Source organism: Chionomys nivalis, chromosome 22 (assembly GCF_950005125.1).
Source record: "Chionomys nivalis chromosome 22, mChiNiv1.1, whole genome shotgun sequence".
NCBI classification, from domain to species: domain Eukaryota; kingdom Metazoa; phylum Chordata; class Mammalia; order Rodentia; family Cricetidae; genus Chionomys; species Chionomys nivalis.
In genome coordinates, this window is record NC_080107.1 from 42,749,850 (window position 1) to 42,767,023 (window position 17,174).

Below are 17,174 nucleotides of genomic sequence, written 5' to 3' on the forward strand. Positions count from 1 at the left end.
TCATGAAAAGCCCTAAGTTATTAAAATATTTTAAATGCCATATTCTGTTGTCTTTGAAAGATATGAAGAATGTCTATCCAACTGAAAAATATATATATATATCCAGAAAATCTAACTAACATGACTACAAGCTTGACTATTATTCATGATTATCCATCAACAACCTATATTTCCTAATTATACATTACATTTTAAAAATGAACTACACAATCACAATACCTTAATCAAGATCAGAAATACATATACATATAACAAAATTGACCTTAAAATCCATACCAATGCAAATTATTCATACCTATATCATATCCCCCTTTAAATGTAAAAGAATATTCATAAACAATATTTGGGAACATGGGCGCAGTTTTTTTTTCTCCAAACTGCTTCCTGCTGAATGGGGGCGCTGTTATTCAGATCTTTCATGGTGTAACCTGTGTGTCAGGGTCATCTCAGTCGGCAGTTGAATGAAGTAATTTTCTGAAGGTGTTCACAGCAACCTTTCAGGAGGGCGTGGTCTATCATACCACATTGGGATAGATGCAATCCACAGACTCTCATCCTCTGTGAAAACAAAAGAAGACCCTCTCCAAAGCATCATATCCTTAGACCCATATTCTGAAATCATAATACCCTTATATCCATTCTGGTTTAGCTTGGCAGCCCATATAATGAAATGTCTCTCTGCACTTAGCTCCTTTACAGTCAAAAATTTTAAAGAAAACACAATAATACAAAGAATCCAGACTCTCTGTGAATTTTCCATTTCTATGTAGCTTATTTTTCTTTATTTCTTTTAATCTACAACTATCTGTACTCTGTCTCTTTAAGGACTTTATCCCCTTTTTTTAAGGGCATTAACTTTATTTTTTCTCTCTATTTTTTTTTCTCTCAAGCCTACGTACACTCATCCAACACTGTGATTCATTTATAGATCTTCTATGTCTGAAATCTGTTCTATTGTGAATCTGTAATTTTTTTTACTATCCAGGAGCATTTTTTAAAATGTTAAGCACTTCTTAAAAACCTAAGTTGCACCATTTAGAGGTATTATGGTACTGCCTGTGTCCTGCCCAGTCTAAACCTTAACTGCGCTGTTATTATGGTAATTATGGTAGTTCCTGCCTGAGACCAGCACAGTTTAGCATGGCGGAGCTGAGCCCTCCTGCCTCAGAGCCATTTGGTGCCCCTGAGCCACACACAGTTCCAGGCACACAGCAGTCCACATTGCCATCAAGCAAGCCATAGCACTTTACTCCAAAAGATCCATTCAAAGACTCTGTCTCCTGCAGGAGCCAGACAGAGATCGCAATGGCAGCACAGCCCAGAAAGCCGGTATTTTAAAACAGCCAGTTTTTTCCTGCTGCTGAGTCAGGACAATTTCTTTGCGGCACGCAACCCAAAACAGCAAAAAGCTGTCTTAAATTCTCTCTCTGTCCTTTTTAAGCCCTCTCAGCTTTTACATGGTGTTCATTACCACGCTGGGTGCCACTCTGTAGTAATATGGACGGCAGGGCTGCGTCCCCGGCACCCGGCCGCCCGCATGGCTAGCTTATGCCCCGAAATAATTACACGGAAACTGTATTCTTTTAATCACTGCCTGGCCCATTAGTTCCAGCCTCTTATTGGCTAGCTCTTACATATTGATCTAACCCATTTCTAATATTCTGTGTAGCACAACGAGTTGGCTTACCAGGGAAGATCTTAACCTGCGTCTGTCTGGAGTGGGAGAATCATGGCGACTCCTGACTCGGCTTCTTTCTCCCAGCATTCTGTTCTGTCTACTCCGCCTACCTAATTTTCTGTCCTATTAAAGGGGCCAAAGCAGTTTCTTTATTACTTAACCAATGAAACAACAGAAAGATGACCCACCTCCATCATCTTGGTGGTATAGCTCCCTTTGTGAGTTGAGCTCAGCTTCATGCTTCCAACTGCTTCCTTAGTTACCCCTCTTTTATCGTAGGACTAAGCTCACCTGCATCCACTTTCCTTTAGAGATACCACACCTGGTTCCATCAGCATTAAAATGGCATGGGGATGCTGGAGTGTTAGCAGCAAGTGTCTGGACTGACCATGAATACACGAGGGATGGGGCAACATCTGCTCCTTTCTGTGTCTAAAAGTGACGGCAGGGCTCCTGTGTCCTAGGGGCCGGGTCCCTGTGTGCTGTGGTGCAGACTGAGGCCAGTGGCCTGGTACTGCTTTTGCCCCTCACGTATGTTCCTCAAAGGCAAGCAAGGCATGTGCATAGCCGAGTAGCAGGCTGTCTGGAGAGCAGATCCTGCTGGAGTCAGAAGTCTGAGGTAACAGTCTAGGACATGCTGTCACAATGAGGCTGTCACTCACATGGAAGGACCCCTGCTGCAGGGTTTCAGTGCTCTGCCCACCTCACGGACATTGAGGGGCAAGTCGGGGAGGCTACTACAACTGACGTTCCACTTTAGGATAATCTTTGATTGGTAGGTTCTGGCTTGCTGTAATAATTCTTACTGCAAAGGCATTTGGGAAATGTAGTTTTAGTCTCCCAGGCTGTGGAGCAGGACTCCCAGGGAGTATTGGGTCTAGCTGAAGAGAACAGTTTTCTCTCTGGAGTCTGATCTGATCATAGGTGGAATAGCCTTGAAAGGGCAATGGAGTTCTTGCATGCAAAGCATTTGAAGGTGGTGTCGTTTGCAGAGGGTAGTGGGTCTCAGGGTTCTCCAGGCTCACTCAAGTGACTCGTACTTAGAAGCACAGGTTCCTTGTTGGGAGCAAAGGCCACAGATCTAATGCCATGTGTGTCTTCCCCGAGTTTTGGGACTCAGATGAGTCCTGAAGACCCCAAGAATACCATTTTCCTCCTGGGGGACCCTGTATTTGAACTATGGAGTTCTGGGAACTGTTCTTGGCAGGTTCCAGATGACTTCTGTGACTTCTTTAACTGGCCTCAGTTGACATGATCCTCCTGTGGGGAAGGAGGGACCCTGTGTTCTTAGCACATTCACCTGTCCCAAGCCCCCACCGCTTCAGGGTGGAGGTGCTCCACCTGGGCATGGCACTGGCTTGAAGGACAGAGAGCTTCCGATGTTGAGGGGAAAGTTTTCCAGAAGCCTGTGTGCTGGACACTACTCCGGTGTTCCCCACACCTTGTTTAAGACTAAATATATCCTGCTGTCTGGCGCAGAAAGGCCCTGGCCAGCAGGAAGGGTGGCACTGGGCCTAGGACAGGTCTGATGGCCTTTTAAACTTGTTGCAATACAGATCTGCAAACATTCCCAGGCCAACTTCTGGGAAACCGCTCTCTGCTTTGACAATGGGAAAAGTAGGCTCCAGTCTGGTCTGGGAAGGGCATCATAGTATGGAGACTGTGATGTAGGTCCAGGAAACCCTGCTGGGATCCTCATCTCTCCCCTCGGCCACTGCCAGCCTTGGAGCTGAGTTTCCGAGATGACCCAAGGCTCGGCGCTGGGTCATTCTGGCCAGGTGTGCCAGCAGTTGGCACAGCTGTCTTCCCACGGCTGTGTCCAGGCCTGGGACTGTGCCACACACCCTCGCCAGCATGCTCAGCATTGCCTTTGATGTTCACCGGACAAACCGAATCCAGTGAGGGCTTTGTCACCACATAGAGTACCTGGGGGCGGGGTGCCACAGATACACAAGTGATTGACACCTTATGTGTGCCTGGCACTGGGTAGTGGCTAAGAGCTGCCTAGGATTCTGAGATGGGGAGGCTATCTCGGATCCATAGTGGACTGGCTGTCCACACTGTGCCCTTCATAGTGATTTCCTGTAGAGGTGGGGAACCCTTCTCTGGAGTAAGTGTTGAAGGATGCCAAAATGTTGGCTGCAGACCTGGCCCCTTAGGCTTCCTTGGAGTGCAAGGTTAACTTGTCGGTCTCTAGACTTGGTGGCTTCTGCTGGAGATTGATCAGAAGCCTGCATGATCATCTTTGGTTATTCCCTGTTTAAAGACAGTTTGACCGTCCTCCTGGGACGTCCCATGGTAATACTTGCTTAGGGAGAAAGGTGGGAAGTTAGTGAATCAACTTAGTCACAGTTTAAGCCAATTTCAGCTCTTGCAGCCTTCAGGTATGGGCTCTGAGTTCTAGCTAGGTGTGTGGTGTTCTTAGACAGATGGGCTCACACAGAATGAACACATGGGCATGTATAGATGCCCTTCAGGCATAGCTAGATCCAGGTACCCACTTAGCATGGCAGGAGTCTGTCTCTGCATACACTGTATTCCCTGAAGATAGTTGCCCTCTCTGTGTCTGCAGCCCACATACAGTCAAATAGCGGAATCCTTTTCCCAGAGAAAAACCACAGGATGGAGCAGCGCTGGTCCAGCCTGGTCATGTGACAGGAGGTTTCACACCCGTGTGGTGCCACCGCTTTGGACTTTGTTCTCCGCTGGATAGCCAAGAGCTTCCTATTTGTTGTAACTCAGACTGAGCATAGATAAACAGGAAACCAAGTAGTCCGGGGCAGGCATGCGTAGCCTCAAAGGCCTCTTGATGTGAGGAAAGGTGGCTCTGACAGAGGGGCGTGGTTTGTGTTTGGGGATGTCCCAGCTTCATTTCTGTCACTGAAACAAAATAACCTGACAAGAAGAGGCTCAGGGGAGGAAGGAATTTCTTTCCGTTTAGAATTCCAGGTTACAGTCCATCATTGTGAGGAGGTCAAGGCGGGGTCTTCAACCGTTGCTCAGCATCTCACCCACAGTGAAGAGCAGAGAGGAAGGGACGCCCCAGCTCACCTGCGTGTTTATATTCCGCTTGATTTCTTCACTCTTACACTTCAGGACCCCATGCCACAGTGGGCTGGGTCTTCCAACATCAGTTAATTTAAATTAATCCCCCATAGTGATGCCCACAGGCCAACCCAATATAAACAGTTCCTCGACGAAACACTCTTACAAGGTCAAGCTGACGGTTAAAGCCAATCAGGGGTGACTGTTGAGATCTCGAGGAGGCACCTGTATTTCAGAGGTCAGAGGGTCAAGTCTGCCTTTTTCTGAGTGGCTCGCAAAGGATGGAGAGTCAGATGCTTTCCTAAAGGGGTCTGAGGTCCCCGCAAGCATTCTCCTGTCCTGGGTATTCAGGCTGAGGTCTTTTGAAGGCAGGTAGAATTTGGGTATTTTCTGTAAACCGTTGTCAGGACACGGAGGACAAAATGACACCAGTGGCAGTGGAGAGACAAGTGGAGCTCGTGTGATTCAGGCCAGTTGAGGGTTCGGAGTAAGAAGTCCCTGCAGGTTGTAAAGCAAGAAAGGTCCGGGCTGTCTGGGTGTGTAGGCAGTGCCTGGTGGCTGAATTGCAGAAGTACACAGCTGGTTTGTAGGAATGACCCTGGCATTTGATTGCAGGAACGGAGATAAGCCCATTTCTAAGAAGTGTCCCTCTTGGTCCCGAGCAGGCTGCTAACCTCTCCTGGGTACCAGATTTTGTTGGGGGGGAGGGGAGGGGAGAGGTCTGGCTTCAGTTGTCTAAGACCGTCTTTCTCTTCCGGGGGTGCCCCTCGGTCGTGTCCACCCGGGGCTGACACAGTGTCTCTGTCTTTGCAGCTCAGCCAACAGATCTTCTGGAGATGCTAGATTTTCACAATTTGCCCTCAGGGGTAACGAAAACCACAGGTTTCTGTGCCACTCGTCGATCTTCCAAAGGGCCAGATGTCGCCTACCGAGTCTCTAAAGATGCCCAACTCAGCATGCCCACCAAGCAGCTATACCCTGGTAAGCAGCACCCCATTCCTCTTCAGGGTGGTGGAGGGAATGCCGGGGACTCCAGGGGGCAACGAGGAAGCAGGAGTGAGCGGTTGCAGCAGAACCCCGGGTGTGCTTCCTGGGAGTCCTCCTCATTATAGTGAAACCTACCACCCACCCACCCCTCGTGTGTGTGCAAGCCTAGCCTTTGCCTTGAGGGCTCCAAGCAGGCGTGTTTCCACCAACGATGGACCACAAAGACAAAGGGCAGAAAGGAAATGGATGCCCCTCCAGGGGTGAGGCCAAGAGAGATCTCAGGTCATGGGAAAGGAAGTACTTGCAGTGGGGAACACAAGCCTAATTGGGGCCAGTGACATAAAGATACCCAAACCCAACATCCTGGCTGGCAGCTAGCGTGAGAGATTCTTAATGAGAATCTGCTGCCAGGTGCCAGACCTCTGGTTTTAATTATGCATCCGTAGGGAGCCACTTTGTCTGGAGGTATGCATCCAGATTATCCACCCTCTTGGGTAGTTAGCTCCTATCCTCCACACCCACTGGCATTGATTAAATGCTCTGGGATTATTCTGTGATGGGCAGGTGATAGACTCCTCTTTCCCTGCCTCAGGAGGGCCTGCTGGCTCAACCTGAGGAGCCCCAACTCTGCTGACCCAAGTAAAAGGTGAGCCAGGTAAAAGACACTCCCCTTCTGCCATTAGAAGTCTATGCTCAATCTTTTGGTGGTCTGGACATGATCCCCCAACACTGGACCAGAATCGGGCAGTTTTCACAAGCTGTGCTGTCCTGGTGAACCTCATGTGTCCATTGTATCCCTGAAGGATGCTCTTGCTGGCTGTGTTGTCACTGCCTCTGGCCTTCTATTGTCTGGGTTTGTCCCAAACCTCCCAGGATCTCTCTGATATCATTGTGATTTTTAAAAGTTTGTATCTGCGGGAGAAGCTGGGTGCTTTGACCAGAGGTGTCATTTTGGATGGATGGGTGTCATACACCAGGCACATCCCTTGCAACACCAGGGGAAGCAGCCTGGCGTCTCCAAGGAGCATGACTTTGGTGCAAAACCAACCTGGGTCGCAGATGCCCAGGTTAGAGAATGCATACGTTATCTATGAGCATAGATGTCCCACATGACCTTAGCTGCAGGGATACTGTGCCTTCTTTTTAAAGAGAGCATATATTTTGGGGGAAGTTAACCTTGAGAACCCCCAGTCTCATCTTTTTTCCAGAGAGTTGTACTTTTTCTGCCTTGGGGCCCAAGAGTTAGAATTCCTGAGTTGGAGACATGGAAGGGCTGGAAGGGGCTGGCCGAGGACAGCAGGGCATGCTGCTGCTGTGGACATGATTAATGTGATTGTCCCCAGTCCAGGGACCTTTAGACAGCCTGCAGATAACAATTTCTCTCACCACTGTCGCCCAAGGCAAGAGCGCTAGCAAAACAGGCCGCTACAATTCCTGTCTGTCATTTTCTCCCCCGGGTCAGTTTACGGTAGAACTCTTGAGGGATGAGGTCACTGAGCCCAGGAAATTGAGTGGATTCTTCATCTAGATGATAGGGGATATTTTTGTGATTGTTGATTAGTTTGTTTTTGCTCTTTTGTTTTTGAGACAGAATCTCATGTAGGCTCAGGCTGGCCTTGAATTTGTCAAGCAGCTAAGGAGACCTTGAACTCCCAATCTTCCTGTCTTCACCTCTCAAGTGCCGGGATTACAGGCACGTGGCACTGTGCCTGGCATCAGCCTGTCCTGAGCGCTTTTCCTCTTGCCTTAGACTCCCCAGTGTGGGGATCACAGACCTTTACCACCGGACCCCTTGGGATCTATTTGCTTATTCATTTATTGGCAGGATGCCAGGTATTCTAGGCTTGTCTCAAATTTTGCTTTACAGCCAAGGTTGACCTTGAACTTATGATCCTCTTGCGTCTACCTTTCTAACCCCAAGATTTCAGGCACGCATCAGTATGAGGTTTATGTGATGCTGGTGATCGAGCCCAGGATTCCACGTGAGCTAGGAAGCCACTTTGTCATCTGAGTCCCAGCCCCAGCCCCCTGGGAAGTTTTTGTTTTTCTTTTCTCCTGTCCTCAAATTAGTAACTTGAGTAGATACTCAGGGTTGCTGTGATTAGGGTGTGGGGTGGACTGGCCATGCAGTGAGTGTCGGTGGCTTCAGAGTGCCTGTAGAGGGATTTCTGTGGCGTCATCTCCTGAGGTCAGTCTGGGAAAGCTGTTCAGCGGACAGCATTGTATACCATCTGATGTATGAGAGTGCATGCCTCAAAGCTGGTAGTTAATCCCAGAAACTCCTGGGAGGTACTGCAGGCTTTCTGATTGGCAAGTGCTCGGGAAACAGGTCAGACCTAGTGGGATGGCTTCCATAGGATTCCTGTGGTCACACGCCAGTCCTTGCCGCAGCCTAGGTAAGAACGAGAATGGCTGGCTGTGTGCTGCTCTGTGCCTCCTTCTGGAGCACAGGGGCAGCTTGGTTGCACCAGGGTGGGGAGTCTGGCTGTCACAGGAGCTACACTAGGGGGCCTAAGGGCTCCAGGCACCCGCAGCAAGGCTGGATTGAGCAGAGCATGAATCCACGTCTGTGATTGTCTTAGTGCCCTGTGAAGCCCATGGTTAGCCTGAACTCCACGATAGTCTTACGCTAGTGGCCTGATTGATTTCCCATTCATAGCCTGTGCAGTCTGGTTCTCTAGATGACTGGGCATGCTTGACCATGGAGTAGGGTCTAACCATTCGCTCCCATGGGACAAGTATTACATCAAAGAGAAACTAACAGGTCCTGCATGAAGGTGGCCATGGATCCTCTCTATATACAACCAAGCTTTATTGTCCCTGTGTCTACCCATCCAGCACCAGCTCCTTGTAATGTTCTCCTAAGTCACACTATGGAAGGTCCCCTGGTCTCACCTTGGGTGTAGAAGTACAGTTCCTACCATTCTTGTGCTGACTCTAGGCAGCAGAGATTAGCTTGGAGGCCTTCTCCTCATCACCCCTTGCTGGGGCTCTATTTTTTTTTTTTTTTTGGTTTTTTTCAAGACAGGGTTTCTCTGTCTTTGGAGCCTGTCCTGGAACTAGCACTGTGGACCAGGCTGGCCTTGAACTCACAGAGATCCGCCTGCCTCTGCCTCACGAGTACTGGGATTAAAGGCGTGCGCCACCACTGCCCGGCGCCAGGGTTCTATCTTTACTCCAGAATCCTAAGTCATCAGCAGGCTCCAGACTCTACAAGTAGCACCCGCTCAGCAGAGCAGCCTGCTGTCCTTATTGCTTCCGCCCACTGTCGCTGGTACAGGCCCTGGGTCTAGCCAGTCCTCTGTTGCCCACAGGATGAAGCACTTCTTAGAATACTGGCCCTGGACTGTGGTCATAGGTAGAGGGCAGGGTGCTGGCTGCCTGAGAGGCCCCGTGTTACTTAAGGACCTAGGACAGAGAGAGAATAGAGCACCAGGCCAGAGGTACTGAATTCTGTCAGTGAATGGAACTGTGTGCTCTCTGAGAGGCTGTGGCCAACCCACACATATAGCAGCATGTGGGATTCCCTGGGTGAGGGTGACTTCACCCCATTTCCTATACAGTAAGATGTGAGAGCTCTTAGTTCAGCAATGGCTTCCCCTTCCTCCCTCATACAGGATAACCTTTGCCTTATACCCCATCAATATGCGATGTTCCTTGGTTAAGGAATGGCCTGCCTCTTGTCCCCACATAGAGTGGCATATGGAATCCTCCAGTTTAGGGATATCATGTCCCTTGCACCCCTATTCAGTAGGATGTAGAGTCCCTTGTTGAAAGGAGCCCTATCTCTCACACACTCTGTACTGGGGGTGTGAGGGTCCCCTCAGGCAGATGGCCCACCTTTGACACCTACTTGGTGTTGGAGGCACTCCTCCCTCACTCCCGCTTACGTCCCAGGCATCTCATGGTGATAGGCCAGCTTCAGGTGCCTTGTCCTCACTTGGGGGCCTAGGGGCCAGACTGGGTGACCCCAGAATAACCCCATCCTGCATTAAGTGACAGATGACAGCGTTCTCCAGACCCATTATCTTGTCCAGAGTCATTGGACAGTTCCGCGGAAAGGTGGAGGGAAGCCAGTGAGAATCCCTCTGATCAGGGGTCACCGAAATGCCTCGCAGGCTCCCTGTCTGCCTAAAGTCCTCCACACCCTGCAGCGATGTCCTGCCCCTTATCTCTTTCATCACCCTACTCCAGGCCGATGCACATTGGCGGGTATCCCAAATAGGTCATGTATTGCTCTTGTCCCTTATGGAAATATTACTTCCTGGGAGTGAGAACCATGTTTGTTTCTTGATTTCTCCCTGGAGCCTGGCCCCTGTTAGGGGAGTTGCTATAACTATTGATTACCTCACCAAGGTAAGTGATCCATCAGCCTGCCGATAGCGGTTGACTTGGGCTGAGGCCCTTCTGGGGCAGCTGCACGTACTAGCCTCCCGCTGTATTCCTGACATGACAGGAGTCCAGGAATCTCTGGGTGTCAGTGGAAGGAGAGAGTGTGTACCATGTGGACAGCGGCTGGTCCTCCGCCCTGCTCACCTCTCAGTGGTGGCTTTTCTGAGCCAGATGAATTAGGAAGCACCAGACAGCAGGTGCACTGCTCCCAGACTGCCCGGAAGCTTGGAGTACGGCGTCAGCATCCGGCTCCTGTCACAGCTGAGAAGGGACCGTCTTAAAGTGACTATAAATCCATTGTTATTTTGCCAGGAGAGAGATTAATGTTCAACATAATTTATCTTTTTCAAGTTTTGTCTGAGCCGAGAAAATTTGTTACCATAGCAATTTTAAACATTGAGAAAGGGCATTTTAATGAGCTGAGAGAGACAGGTCGGCTGTCCTCAGCCGTAGATCACGACAGAGAAGGACTCTCTCATGCCCCACTCTTCTTATTCTTCCAGTCAGAACTGCAAGGGACAGAGTCAGGGTGGGGCACAGAGGCAGGATGATGACTGCACGGTCCAGCATGGATGCAGACATTGGCCTCCAGGCTGCTATAGGGACCACTCTGGTGCCCACTTCCTACAAGTGCCTGCCAGCAGCATGGCTAACTGCTCCTCAGCTGGAGGGCCTTCCACCGGGCATGCATCCCAGTCCTCGCTGTCCACCAGCACCGGCTAAGGCTGAGACCTCTGTCTTCCTTCACATCCCTGAATAGCGGAGATTTCAGTGTGATGCCCAGGGCAGCAAGGCAGTGCTGAGGGCTCACTTGTCGTGTTCTATGCAACTTCCTGGCTGGAAGTTGAAGCAAGGCTAAGCGGGAGTCTTTTTTCTTAAGTAGCCGCACAACCATCATTATCGGTTATCAGAGCAGCCTGACATTGCCATCCTGACCCCAGCAGAGCTGGTCATGCTGCTTAGCACACCAACGGGTCCCTGCACACCCAGCCTCTTTACAGAGGTACCTGACTTGGGCACTGGGTATGCCAGAGTTGCATGTTCTAAGTCAGAGTCTGAGGGCCCCTTAGTGAGAGACGTCGTGACCCCTGGGAGGGTTCTTCCACTGCCTCGATCCCTGTGTCTACATTGGAAGTGGGAAGGAACCGCAGTCAAGTGCCCCCAGTACTCCAGGTCCTAGGACGTCTTACTTTCCCCTTAGGATAGTACCTACAGCATGCAGTTCTGTCAGCAGAGGGCGCCCTTGGATAACTTTGCATGGGACCGGCACACCCTAACCTGGCTACAGCAGTGTCTAGTAGACTTCCGGGTCAAATAGTTGACCTTGTTCCAACTCTAAAGGAAGAGTGGGGATAGCCAGACACTCCTGTCCTATCCCAGCCCGTACCTCAGACTCCCAGTCCTTTACAGAGAGGATAGTGCACCTGTTTCCATCAATCTGTTCCTGTTGACTCCTTGCTGGGTGTTGCCCTCTGAAGGATCTATAAGGTACACTCTCCATGGGTCCGGGAAGGAAACATTGTTTCTGGATTACTTCCCTCCCATTGGTTATCTGTATTGCTCACACCCCATCAGCTCCAGGCTGTTGGTGGCACAACTTCTAACACAGGAGGATAGTTGATGCCTACATAAGGATCTATGGGGAGGTGGCAGCCAAGGTCTCACCTAGCTTCAGTCAAGGGTGGTATCAGGAGTGGATTCAGGTACCCGTAGGGCCAGCAGAGAGGCTTACTGTATTGAAGGGGGCAGGCCCTCCTGTTCAACATTAATAGATATTTGTTTTTCTTAAAAAATTAAATTTAGAGTATTTTAAAATTTATTTTTACCTTTTCTTTGATTTGCATGTTGACAAGGAAATCTCAGAAAGTGTGAGTCTAGAATTGCTCCAAGCCCATGGTCTCCCACCTTCTTCTCCTCCTCTCCTCAGATCCCCTGTGACTGACACTGAATGGAACACACTATGCCCAGGCTTCCATGCCGTGGGAGACACAAAGATGCTTCAGAAGCTTCCTCTGTCGAGGGCAGCTCTCAGTCCAGTGGGTCCTGAGTAAGATTCTTAACCAGATGTGTGGGGGTGTAGGATGGAGTCCAGAGAGTGAGCTGTGGGCTCCTCGCTGGAAGGGCCACTGGGGTTGGCTGGAGAAGCTTGCGTTTTTAAGTATGCCTTGAATTGGCAGCTTGACCCCCAGTGGTAGAGGAGGCCGTGGAAGCTTGACTTCAGGCAGGTGAGCTGCAGAGTGGTACCACACGCGGCTGGGTTTGCCGGCTCTCTAAGCTGGCCTATTTGCTGCTCGCCGTGGTTGGCCAGGGTTGAGGTTCTCCTGTTTCCTTCTCACCCTGTCCTCTGTTCCAGAGTCTGATTTTCCGGAGGACTTCTCCATCCTGACAACCGTGAAAGCCAAGAAAGGCAGCCAGGCCTTCCTGGTCTCTGTTTACAATGAGCAGGGCATCCAGCAGGTGGGGCTGGAGCTGGGCCGCTCTCCCGTCTTCCTCTATGAGGACCACACAGGGAAGCCCGGGCCTGAGGAGTATCCACTCTTCCCTGGCATCAACTTGTCAGATGGCAAGTAAGTATCCTGTCGAGGGAGGGAGTGGGAGCTGCTGGCTTGGCAGCATGGGGCAGCAGCTAGCCAGGTATGCCAATGATGCCCATTGGCAGGGTACCAGGAGAATGGACCCCTGGACCTGCAGTCCCAAGGCCTGGGTTTCCCAGGGCTCAGTTTCTTCTCTTTTTAAAACCCCAGGGGATCTTTGTTGTTCCCTAGCCCTGTTTTCCTGTAGAATGCACTGAGTGTGTCCTAGCCTGGCCCTACATCAAAAGGGACAGAGGAGATTATGTGGCCATGCCTGCCTGTTCCCAAAGGGACCTATCCTTTCTTGATCTGACACATTCTCTGTGTGAATGAAGGAGAACAAAGGCCTATCCCCAGTATTCTGCAGGGAACACGCTAGATGCTGGTGATCACCCAAATGACTCCTGAGTTTTCTGGCAAGATTCTGTGTCTACCTATTACCCCCCCCCACACACACACACAGTTGCCATGGGGGTCATACCCTGTATACAGACTGGAGCTCTCATGATAATGTTGCTATGACTGCAGCCCCCCCCCATGACTCCTTCCTATGGGTGCACCCAACCCTGAGCCCTCAAGCTCATACCTTCCATAGGCACCCCAGGAGCTCCCGGGGTTTGCATCTTAGGGATGAGAAGCCTGTTTCTGAGGGTCTGGGTGGACTAGAGAGAAGGTTTCTTGGATTTTACATCTGTCCCCAAGAAGTGCCTGCATTGCAGGTGCTCCTCCCTGAGTCTAGCCTGCTTCACTGGAAGTAACCAGGACCCATGTCAAGACTTCACAAAGCAGAACTTTTAGAAACCCAAAAGAACCTTCTCAGTCGCAGTCAAAGCTCGGGGAAGTTCCTAACAGAGACAACTGAGCTAGGACAAGGGCTCTCTGGTTTATAAGCACTAATTTCTTGTTGCCTACCGACACTCTATAGTCATGATGGGAAAAGAAGCCTGCTGTAGCCTTCAAGAAAAATAGTTCTGAAACCAATGGATGTGATCCCTTCTGGACTCTTAGAGAGTCTCTAAATAACAGTGAAATTCTCATGGGATACTGCCCAGACTTGTGTCCAGATTTGCCACTCAGAGGCTCTGCAGCGCATGGCCCTGGGTGCATTGGCAGGATACTGCCACAAGGCTACACCTTGGCCTTCTGCAGTATGTACCCCTTTCCCTTCTGTTCCTTTGCAGGTGGCACCGAATTGCTATCAGTGTCTACAGGAAAAATGTCACCTTGATCCTTGACTGTAAGAAGAAGATTGTGAAGTTCCTCAACCGCAGCGACCACCCCATAATAGACGTCAACGGCATCATCATGTTTGGCTCTCGGATTCTGGATGATGAAATATTCGAGGTAGGCATGAGATAGGCATTCCCCCATGCCACTTGGGACACTTGTGGGCAAGCCGTGGCCCCTCCTATGGGGATGCTGTGACTACCGTGGGAGACCCATCTCCTCGGTTAGGGACCAGTTTGACTCTATGGCTTCCCACAGAATGCTGTGGCCTGTGAGTGGAGAGGCCAGACTGGCTGCATGTGGGAATCATGCAGGGATGGTAATGACTGCCCTTTCCCAAGCAACCAGTCCTGGGTTGTCTCCTGGGTGCCAGGCTGGGGTAGACACAGGACACACAAGCCTGCTCTGACTGGCACTTTGTGATGGGCAAGGATCCTGCTGACAACTTTTGAGTGGACTTTCAGGGCAGAACTAAACCACATAATGGGACTGTCAGGAGGTGCAGCTGATTCAATGTGTGTGTGTGTGTGTGTGTGTGTGTGTGTGTGTGTGTGTGTGTGTATGCTAAGTCAGTGGTGTTCCAGCGTGGTCCAGAGTCTGCTTCCCTGGAAAACACCCAAGAGGCAGGAGGAGGAAGCCCAGTAGAGCAGGGCCTGGGGCCTGTGCTCCAGTCCGCAGAGTCCTCTGGATTCATGTCTAGCATGGGAGGATGTTGGGAATTGTTTTGCTTCAGGAAGAAGGTTGAGTCCCTGTGCAGGTGTCTGGTGGTCCCAGAGGGTGCTGGAAACCGGGTGAACTGAGACAGGACCTGGTGCCATCTCTGAAGTCTGTGTCCCACGTGTATCTGGAGGCAGAGCCCTTGGGCTAGGACGCTTGGTGTGGTTCCTCTTCTTTGACATATCTGGAGTTTGTGCAAAGTTTGGTGGTACAGGGCTCCCTGGCTGAAGAAGTTTGATAATCACCTGGAAAATGGTCTCTGAGGGTTATCTTGGCAGGACAGAATGGGGCAGTGCCCTCCTAGATTCCCAAATACCATGTGAATGTCATTACTCACTGAATTTGCCACTGTGTCTGGCTGAGGCGTGCCAATGGCCTCACAGCTGCATGAGTTCTAGAGCCATGTCCCCTCAGACGCTCAGGGCCCAGCAAGCTGGATGCAATGTCAACTTGACCCTAAGCGCTGTGCCTGTATGTAGCTTGTGGCCCGACGTAGAATTGCAATGTGACTGCCACATGGGTCTGTGAGAAAAATGGCTCATGGTGGAGTCGTGGTAAGGAGTGCCCGATGAGTGTGAGTTCCACTCACTGCGGAGGTTAGGCCGGAGTCTGCTAGGGTGAAGACGGGCAGCAGCGAAGAGTTAAGGAGATTCTAGAACAGCCAGCTGCCTGCTGGGGGAACAGGGTGGCCCTCCAGGAGAAGATGGGAGCAGGGCGTGGTTGTGTCTGTTACACTCAGCTGCCTTCTGATTTCTAGGATACTGTAGCCCGGGGCTTCTGCCAGGTGGGATGGGCACATGGGGTGTGCAGACAGTGCCAAGTCCTCTAAACCATGGATCTGCTCTCACTGCAGGCTTCTGACCAGACTTGCCCAGGAATCCGGGATGAACTGGAGGGTGGCTGAGTATCCTCAGCTAGACAGAGGTGGCTGCTGGCCTCTTCTGGGGAGCTGAGACTGACGGCTGGCCTAGGGGTCAAGCACTGATTTCATAGATGATCCCGTGGGAGGATCTGGGCAAAACCTGAGATTCTGGCAAATGCCAGGGCTACTCTGGAGAGTGTGAATAAGAGGGGCACCTGAGGAGCCGGAGAGAGAACTCTTAGCCAGTGGGGCCAGGGTGGCTCCTGCTGTCCAGTCTCTGGTGACCAAATTCTTGAAGGCAGGCATGTAAGGGCTTCCCAGGGCTGAGCAAAACATCAGGTCTGAGTCCTCTGTGCACTGGTGGAGTCAGACTGTGCCAAACACTCGCCATTCTGCAGGGTGTGCCAGCGTGCCTTTTATCATCAAGTTTCTGGAAAAAGTTTTACATCTTATAAAAAAAAGTGTGTGTACACATGTGTGTGTATGTGTGTGTGCGCACATGTGTGTGTGTCTGTGTGTGTGTCTCTGTGTGTATGTGACTTATGCATATACATGTGTTCATGTTCATGCGTGTGTGCATTTGCACATGCACATGTGTGTGCATGAAGGCCAACAGTCAATGTCAAATGTCTTTCTCTGACACTTTCCACCTTGGTTTTTGACACAAAGTCTCTCACTGAGCCTAGAGCTCACCGGGTTAGCAGGACTGTCTGGTCACGAAGCTCCGTGAGTTCTACAGCTTCTGCTTCCCCAGATCCACTGTGGCAGGCATGCACCACCAATGCTCAGTTCTGGGGCTTCACTCTCAGGTCCTCACGCTTGTGTGACGAGCATTTTATTGACTGAGCTATCTTTTAAGCCTTGCACCATCTTAAAAGGATCCCCAAACAAATCCTGTCATGGAGCAGCCAGTACTGTTCTCCAGAATGCGTGGGAAGGTGCCACCGAAGCTCAGGGAACTAGACCCAGCTCAGAGGTCTTGGCTGGGTTTTCGCCATACCTGAGGCTCAGTTTTCCCATCTGCAAAATGGGGACGATAATCATATGTTTGCGTGCATGTATATGAATGTGTGTGTGTGTGCCCCTGTGCGATGTGCAGGAATCAATCCACGAAATGTATACACACGCGTGGTCCACAGCAAGCACTCTGTCACGAAGACAGGTCCCAGTTTGCAAACCCATTTGGATACAGGCGGCAGAGTTCAGCTTTGCCTTTGTCTTTCTCTTGCCACTCACAGGGTGGGTGTCACCCTGCAACCGACGAATAGCAGGTTGTAATGCTCTCACTGCCCCGCATTTCTGGTGAGCTGTTTGCTCCTGCCGTGGAATTTGATTTGAAGGAGAGAGGCTGCCAGAAGCCAGGGATTTTTGTTGACCACAAGTTGTTAATGGTCTGAGGGCTGTGTTTTCCCAGCCCCAGGGTTTCCTGGCTGTTAGCTGTGCTCACGGCGGGAAATTGGACCTGTCTTCCTTAATGAAGACCAGCTAGGGCAGCAAGGCAGAGGGTGGCCAATGGGGACTTTTCCTCCTCTTTGCTTCTTACGGGTGTAATGACGGGGGTGGGGGCAGCCTCAGCTTCTCTGTGTCTCCTCGCAACTGAGACGGGATTTTTATCCCTTTTGAAATAGAAGTAATTTAACTCTTTGCTTTCTAGGTTTCAAATAATAGTGCTTGCTTTTTGCTCATTTTCACG

At 50.5% G+C, this 17,174-nt stretch overlaps 1 protein-coding gene across 3 annotated transcripts in view; it reads left to right on the forward strand.

Moving 5' to 3' along the window:
• Positions 1 to 17,174, forward strand: part of Col5a1 (collagen type V alpha 1 chain) — a 155,746-nt gene that overhangs the window by 32,505 nt on the left and 106,067 nt on the right. For all 3 annotated transcript variants that reach the window (XM_057755689.1, XM_057755690.1, XM_057755691.1), the window contains exons 2-4: positions 5,537 to 5,704; positions 12,456 to 12,669; positions 13,857 to 14,019. In XM_057755689.1, coding sequence (XP_057611672.1) covers positions 5,537 to 5,704; positions 12,456 to 12,669; positions 13,857 to 14,019 — 545 coding nt within the window. The remainder of the gene's footprint in view (positions 1 to 5,536; positions 5,705 to 12,455; positions 12,670 to 13,856; positions 14,020 to 17,174) is intronic.